Source organism: Pelophylax lessonae, assembly GCF_965119305.1.
Source record: "Pelophylax lessonae genome assembly, chromosome: 1".
Classification (NCBI taxonomy): Eukaryota; Metazoa; Chordata; class Amphibia; order Anura; family Ranidae; genus Pelophylax; species Pelophylax lessonae.
Window position 1 is genome coordinate 15,166,331 of NC_138768.1, and position 8,064 is coordinate 15,174,394.

The following is an 8,064-nucleotide window of genomic DNA, read 5'->3' on the forward strand; positions in this document are numbered from 1 at the left end:
GCTGGAGGGCCAAAGAATGAGAACCCATGACCAAGACTAAAGGAGCCTGTGCCCGCTGGTAAATGAGGTGGATAAGGGGGCTTTCCCCTACAGTTGGATGTCCTTATATTTGTTTTATTGCCTGTATGCTCATAGCAGCTCACCATCAACTTATCATCCATTCCGCTCTTATCTAACAGGTGACCCGTCCTCCTGCAGAAGTACAAAATCTCCAGCACTGTCCCGCTTCTTCAATGGGGCTGCAATAATCCTTTCGCCAGGGGCACCTTGTGGACAGAGGCAAGGCTACTGTGATAAGTTCCACGTCTGCCGCTTTGTTGATGCTGATGGGCCCATAGCTAGACTGAAGAATTCCTTCCTGAAGGTGATAGAGCGGGACCCGGCAGCGTGGATGAAGGTAAGCTCTTCTGAATACATATAATGGCCAAAACAGGACATTTTATATATGTAATATGTTCATACATTTCCCATATTTCTAGTAGGGGTTTCCTTTAAAAGTGTTATGTATCATGTATATTAGGTGGCACAGATTTTGAGGCCATAATTTAAAGAGGAAATGTATTCCGCCAATGTAGTGGTCCCATCTCTTCTCTCCCATGCCGCCATCTTTGATGTGCAGAAGATCTTTGCCCATTCTTTAGGACCTGGCAGGCACCTGAGACACATCTGTGCATGTGGGGGGGTTTCTCTCGCATGTGGTATCTGGGACCTTCACACCTCTAACATCTGCGCATGTGGGGGGGTTTCTCTCGCATGTGGTATCTGGGACCTTCACACTTCTAGCATCTGTGCATGTGCGGAATCCTGTGCCGCACATGGGTATGTTGGCAAAACTGCCTCCTGGGGTGTGTTACATGGACATGCCAGGAGACTGCGGGGAACGCTTCATCATTCCTATCTAGGTAAGAAGGAAGTGCGGAATTAAAAAAGATCTGAAAGCATTTAAAAAATTCAACTGTGGGGGGAAATAGAGGATGGCCAGGGCTGCTGTTAGAAACCATGGGGCCTCATACAGCCAACCCCCAAAAAACACAGTTTACTATGCTTTAGTTATGAATGAACACAGTGAGTGATCGATATCGCCCCCTAATTGTGTTCATTCAGGAAAGGACATATTTACTGGACTCTTTCCCCACTCTCCTTCCTGTAGGATCCTACTGTGTGCTTATAGCTGCCGGTAGGAGAGAGGAAGGAGAGGAGGGAAGCCAGCAGCACTACGGGGGTATGGGGGCACACAGGGGGGCCAGGGCCCAGGGGGAAACATATGGTGCACAGGGAAGGTGATCAGTGGGGCGGAGGAGCAATTACTGAAACCAATCCCCTGTAGGACTCTTTCTGCAGCAGCTGAAGGCCAGCAGGATGGAGAGGAGAAAAAGCTGACTTTCAGTTGCGGCAAAAAGAGCCATACAGGGGATCTGTTCCAGTAATTGTGTGACCGACGGTACTCACCGTCACTGGGAGAAAAAGACAATATCTAATGGGCACTGAGAATATGGTTTGGATAATTTCAAATGGGAGAGTAATATTTATCAACAATATCTCTCAAGAAATATGAAGATTTAATCCCACTTTACACTGTGAGACCTATAGCCTGTTGCCATGAAGACTGTGACTCCTAAATAATCAAAGCAATGCTTTAGATGTGTATTCTATGTACTTCAATGTAGGAGATGGGCAGACTGTCACTGGCAGGCTCTCCCTATTGTGGATTGTGTTAAGTCTGTCTGTTCCATTGTTAAATGTTAATGACCTCACATTGTTTCTGTCCAGATGGCTAGATAATTAGTTCAGGTTAATTCTATTTCTGTATACAATTTCATCTGCATATGATAATGTAATCAGGCAACCCCCTGACCTGTGTGTGATAATCTGATCAAGAGGGGGAGGTCCATGCTGTATATAAATTCTGTGTGACTGTTCAATAAACTAAGATTCCAGTATAAGCTAAGTTGTCGGCTAGCTTTGTATGGGGGGGGCGGCTGGGAAAATCTGATATCTATGTTCATGACTGGGAGGAAGCCGTATACTGACGGAAGTCCACAAGTATAGTGTGGGTTGCGGTTCCGTTACAAATTGCCCCTCCACCATACCAATCACCGTCCCTGCCCACATCTGATTCACTCTGCTGTCTGGGGTCCTGTAAAGGAGGACCAGTGGTAACCCCTTATCCACGGCCCTGGGGGGGGAACCATAAGGAAGAAAGTTATTTTAATGGCTGAAGGTCCACATCACGCTCTTACATTGGGGTGTCTCCCGCACTGAAAGGGTTAAATGCTACGTTTTTTACCTACGGTGCTATTAAAAAAAGCAGTTTTACCCACCTCATCCCTCCTCCTTTCTGTAAAACCCCTCCCTCAAAGCCGCTTCTCTTTGATGCTCAATTATTCACACTCTGACAACCCCATGTACAATGTAGTCCTGCATTGTGAGTAAGGATGGCAAGAGCAAGCCTACAACCCAGAGGGTGGGAAGGAAGAAGAGAGTGCCTGCTGCTGGGCAGTGAGGGGTAAGGTAAAAAAGCTTACACAGATGAACCTGTGTAAGAGTCTGGAGTAACTGATATGGCTCCTCCATACACAGAAGCAGGGCTTTTTTTTCAGAGAATAGGTGCTGGAACTCCCCCCCCCCCCTTTTGGGTCCCTTCTTGTCTCCGCCCCATACCCACCTCTGAGCACCACCCCTTGGTTCCAGACCCTACGCAGCTCCCAGTACCTCCTCTTTTAGAGAATACGTAACCAAGTATCATTTTGTGGTGCTCAGTAATTTGTAAAGAATTGGATAAAAAATAACAAGAAATACAGTAAAGTGGATCCCCCGCATCAATAGACCCCCTACAGCAACAATGGATTCTCCCAGCACCACCCAACAACAATAGACCCCAACAACAAAAGGCACCCGTCTGCAACAACAGATTTCTTAGGCACCAAGGGACTACTCCCTCAAAAGTGGATCTCTTCAAGCAACAATTGAATCCCCTGCAACAATATCCCCCTCCAGAAACAATAGACCTCCACAGCAACATTAGACTGCCACACAAAAATAAATGTCCTCCAGCAACAATAGATCATCCAGCAACAATAGATCATCGAGCAACAATAATAGACCTCCCCAGCAACAATAGATTCCCCCAGCATCAATATATCCTCAAACACCCTTTGTCATTACTTACATTCAGTGCTGGAGGTGTCGGAACTGCGTTCCCCCACTGAAAAAAAGCCCTGCTCATAAGTACTGGATATTTCCTTTGACTTCATGGGACTGAATGGAGTAGAGGGGGGGGGGGAGTAAAGAAAAGGTGACTATGTGCAGAGGAAGAACGCTGCGGGTGGGGGGGGGGGGGGGTTAAAGAGAACCCGTTGTTTTGCCTTGAATGGGGACTGCACAGGTTTTCTGTAGATATCTGTAAATAAATCAGAAAAAACCCTCTACATGTAATCATTGCCTAAATTCTTTTCACAGACACGCTGGTGGGCCATACTCCTAATTATATTATCCATGGCCGCTCTGATGGCTGGAACCATTCTGATTTTTGGCAGGACGCTTGACTCCAATAAAGGTATTTATTTTTATTTTTTTCATAAAACAAAGAAGCTGCACATACATACAAGAATCTGCCTGCATAGACCCCTACAGATTTAGTCAATGCCACCCCTCCCCCAGCCCACCCCTATACACTTTCTGAAAGAAAAAACATATACTATTGTGGCGGATAATCTGATGCTAACAGACACTGGCTGGGAGGGACACTGACTAAAGGACATTGAGGTCACTAGTGGCACTAGAACAGTGCAAGTGGGCAAGTGGGGCAACTTCCCAGCGTGCCCATTCGGTAAGATGGTCCTGGCCAGACCCGGGCTGTGGCCAATCAAAGCAAAAAATCAACTGGACCCGAAAACCAGGAAGTAAGCCAGGATGTACCCGTACGCTGCTTAGCCTGGAGCTGCCGTCCACCTGCAGTAAATGTATTGTGGGCAGGTGGCAAGTGGTTCCTGGCAGAATCTGTTCTAGATTTATTGATAGAACAGGCAGCTCTAGACCAAATATGGTGCTGGTGTAGCGCCTTCCAGTGTGTGCTAGAAGTAGTGCAGGTTGTGTTAGTGTAGGCAAATTTTCGTTAGCTCAATGCGAAGCCCGAGCTGTGGAATCTGGGTCAGGGTTCAGTGAGTCGGGGCTGGATAGCTTATCCTGACAGCTCCTCTTGTGCCTCCCGCTGTTTCTGGGACATTGGAGAATGTTCTAGAATTAGCAGGTAAAGGTTAGGAAGAGCTGCCTGGAATATTTATGAGGCCTCAGCCAATCTCCAGTAGTGGGCTGGCAGGGGGCACAGCTCATCTCATAAATAGACATGGGCAATGCCAGCAGGGGCAATCAGGCTGAAGATGGAGCTGCAGCGCTAAGGAGGCTGTCGGTGGCCCTCAAGGGTGCCCCCTAGTCAGGGGGTGGGGGTGTCCTACCTTGGGCCAGGGCTTGGGTGCTGGAAGGATCCTATTATAACATACAGGTGGAAGCTTCCTGGAGGCATGGGAGCAGGAAAGGACAGATTGTGTAGATCAGTACTGCTGGGGACTAACAAGGGGGGAGACTGCCACATGAAGCCAGATCTCCCTGAAGACAGCTGTGTGCTTAAAGCGGTGTTCCAGCCTCCCCCTCCAAAAATTAAAAGTCAGCAGCTACACATACTGTAGCTTCTGACTTTTAATATTAGGACACTTACCTGTCCTGGAGTCCAGCGATGTTGGCACCGCAGCCAATGTTTCCTTCGGCTGTCGGGTGCTGCTGCCACCATCACCGGCAGTGAAGCCTTGCGGCTTCATGGGCGGGTCCCTACTGTGCATGCATGAAGCGTACTGCACATTCGGATTGGCTCGGCGGCAGGTGAAGGAGGAGAGGGGGCCAAAGTTCCAAGGGACAGCGGCGCCGTCTCCCGGAAGTGGGCAAGGGTACATGTAAAAAACAGGTACCTGTTCCCCCCTCCCCCCTGAAAGGTGCCAAATGTGACACCGGAGGGGAGGAGGAAGCTCCGCTTTAGGACTTCATCCTTCCACGGGAGATCCCCTGAGAGTCAGCCGGGTGAGCTGACGAGAGTCAGCTGGTTGGGCTGGTGAAGAGTCAGTCTGGAGGACAAGAGAGGAGAGTTAGCCTGGAGGGCTAGTGAAAGGGGCAGCTTCAGCCAGGTGGGTTGGCAGTGCCTGAAGAGGTGGTGCTGGGATCCGTAGCCACAGCTGTTCACTGTATTTTTTGCTACACCACAAGGGGCCATGAGTTCCTGCCTGTAAAGGGCCATTACTCAAATCTGATTGAGAGCCTGTCAGATCAAACAGTGATTCAGCTGAAGCCAGCTAGCAGGTGTTTACAGGAGGAAAGTAGAGGTGACTGTATATAGGAAGATGTACCTGAAGTTGTTGCCAAAGTTTTTGCTGAAGTCAAGTGGGCATCCCATAACCTCCCATCCCCATCCAAAGTTATTACCCTCAATAAATAACAAAAAAACAAACTTACTGACGTCAGTCTGTAAGGGATCCAAGTTTGTCAGCAGTCCCTAGGGGGTTGCACTACACTAGTCTTCCCCAGACCTGGCACCAAAAGGTAATTTTCCCACTTGGACACATGAGTATGGGTTGTATGGGTGGCTAAACACTTGAGTTTTGAATTGTTGTTGTTTTGTAGTCGTTTAGTCGTGTCTGACTCTTCGTGACCTCATGAACCATAGCATGCCTGGCTTTTCTGTTCTCCACTGCCTCCCGGAGCTTGCTTAATTTCACGTTCATTATTTTGATGATGTTATCGATCCATCTTGTTTTCTGTTGTCCTCTTCTTCTTTTTCCTTCCATGTTTCCCAGCATCAGGGTCTTTTCCAATGAATCCTCTCTTCGCATTACGTGGCCAAAGTATTCCAGTTTCAGTTTCAGGATCTGTCCTTCCAGTGAATATTCAGGGTTGATTTCCTTCAGGATTGACTGGTTTGATCTTGCTGTCCAAGGGTCTTTCAAGAGTCTTCTCCAACACCATAGTTCAAAATCATAAATTCATCGGTGTTCAGCCTTCCTTATGGTCCAACTGTTACAGCCATAGGTTACTACTGGGAATACCAAAGCTTTGACTATACGGCACTTTGTCAGTAGGGTGATGTCTCTGCTTTTTATAATGTTGTCTAGGTTTGCCATTGCTTTCCTCCCAGGAAGCAAGCGCCTCCTAATTTCATAGCTACAGTCACCATCCTCCTTGATCTTAAAACCTAGGAAGATAAAATCTGTCACTTTCTCCATTTCTTCTTCTATTTGCCAAGGAGTGATGGGACCGGTTGCCTTGATCTTAGTTTTCTTAATGTTCAATTTCAGGCCAGCTTTTGCGCTCTCCTCTTTCACCTTCATTAGGGGACTCTTTAGTTCTTCTTCACTTTCTGCCATTAGTGTGGTATGGTCAGCAAATCTCAGGTTGTTGATATTTCTCCCTGCGATCCTAATTCCGGGCTTGTGATACGTCGATCCTGGCATTTCCCATGATTAAAGCCCCGTACACACGTACCGATCGTAGGCGAACGATCGGCCGTCTTTTGTCCCCGGGCTGTCGGTGTCTGTTGAAAAGTGCAAAGACAGCACAAGAATTTTGTCCGCCGACTACAGCCGACTGCAGAAGTGATGTCATGTGATGGTTAACTTTCCCTGTGTTTTTTCTTTTCTGAGCATGCCCAGTCTTGCAAATCTGCGGTCTGTCGGCCGAATTCTGTACTGACTGGCGAACAATCGGCCGCTCTGGTGTCGGCATACAAAAATTTGAATGCTTGCATGACAGATTCTTGTCGGCAGAATGTGCGCTGACGGCTGTCGGAAGCATCATACTAACAAGCGTACAATCGGCAGATCATTCGTCGGCCGACGCATGTCTGCCGAATATCGGTACGTGTGTACGGGCCTTTACTCTGTACAATATGTAAGTCAAATAAGTAGGGTGACAATATACATCCTTGCCGCACTTATTTCTCAATTTTGAACCAGTTAGTTGTTCCGTGTCCTGCTCTAACTGTTGCTTCTTGGCTTGCATACAGGTTTTTCAGAAGACAGGTGAGGTGGTCTGGTATTCCCATTTCTTGCAACATCTTGTTGGGATCCACACTGAGTTTTGAGTAGATAACAATGAATTGTTCGGGTGGGAGTGATGTGTGGTAACAGACATGATCAAAAAAGTGGGAGTTGTTAAAGAACTCTTTCAATGGTATGCAGTATTTAACGGGTCAGAAGGGACCAATAAGAGAAGATCATTGTAGGGTTTACTGTACATATAGTTCAACACAATGGTAATATTTTTTTGTGACACGTAATAAGGCCCAAATAAGACCTAATATCTTGTCTCTTCCAGCGATAAAAGAAAATAGGACATCAGCAAAAGTAAAACAAAAGCTCCCCAGTACCCGCCACAGAGAAGTCGTCTACTGGGAAAAGGAAGAGTTCTCTATGACAGCAGCATATGGGCTGGCCGAGACACGATTGTGAGGTCGAATCCAGAAGGCTCCTGATCACCCAAAACCGATATGACAGTAGAGGCACAGGGGATCGCTATAATATCTTGGGTGATGATGACATTGCAAGTTTTGTTCAGGAAAAGAACATTACTGGATACATTTTTCTTTAAAAAGATGAGATTTGCGTTATTCTTAGTTCAGGAAAAAGAAAAAAGAGATACATACTAAAGATCAAAATTGTTCTTTTCAATGTAAAGTGTAAAATGTGTGCTTTCCCCTTTGTGGTCCTTCTTCCGTGTCTAGTCCAAGGTCCTTTCCTTGAGTGGTATCTCCACCATGTGGCACCATATTGTTAACAGAGATTCTTCCCGGACAATATAATGGGTTGACACCCACCTAAACATTTATGGCTAGTCTTTTATAAATTGTGAATAGTAACCACCACAAAAAAAAAAAAAAAAATATATATACACAGTGCCTTGCGAAAGTATTCGGCCCCCTTGAACTTTTCAACCTTTTGCCACATTTCAGGCTTCAAACATAAAGATATAAAACTGTAATTTTTTTGTGAAGAATCAACAACAAGTGGGACACAATCATGAAGT

The 8,064-nt window shown here is 46.6% G+C and overlaps 1 protein-coding gene across 1 annotated transcript in view; it reads left to right on the top strand.

Annotated features, from left to right (window-relative positions):
* Nucleotides 1–7,574, top strand: part of ADAM10 (ADAM metallopeptidase domain 10) — a 55,174-nt gene extending 47,600 nt beyond the window's left edge. Inside the window, exons 14-16 of the mRNA XM_082271962.1 lie at nt 180–397; nt 3,460–3,556; nt 7,357–7,574. Of these exons, the coding sequence (XP_082128088.1) occupies nt 180–397; nt 3,460–3,556; nt 7,357–7,490 (449 nt within the window). The 3' untranslated portion in view covers nt 7,491–7,574. The remainder of the gene's footprint in view (nt 1–179; nt 398–3,459; nt 3,557–7,356) is intronic.
* Nucleotides 7,575–8,064: the final 490 nt, after the last annotated feature.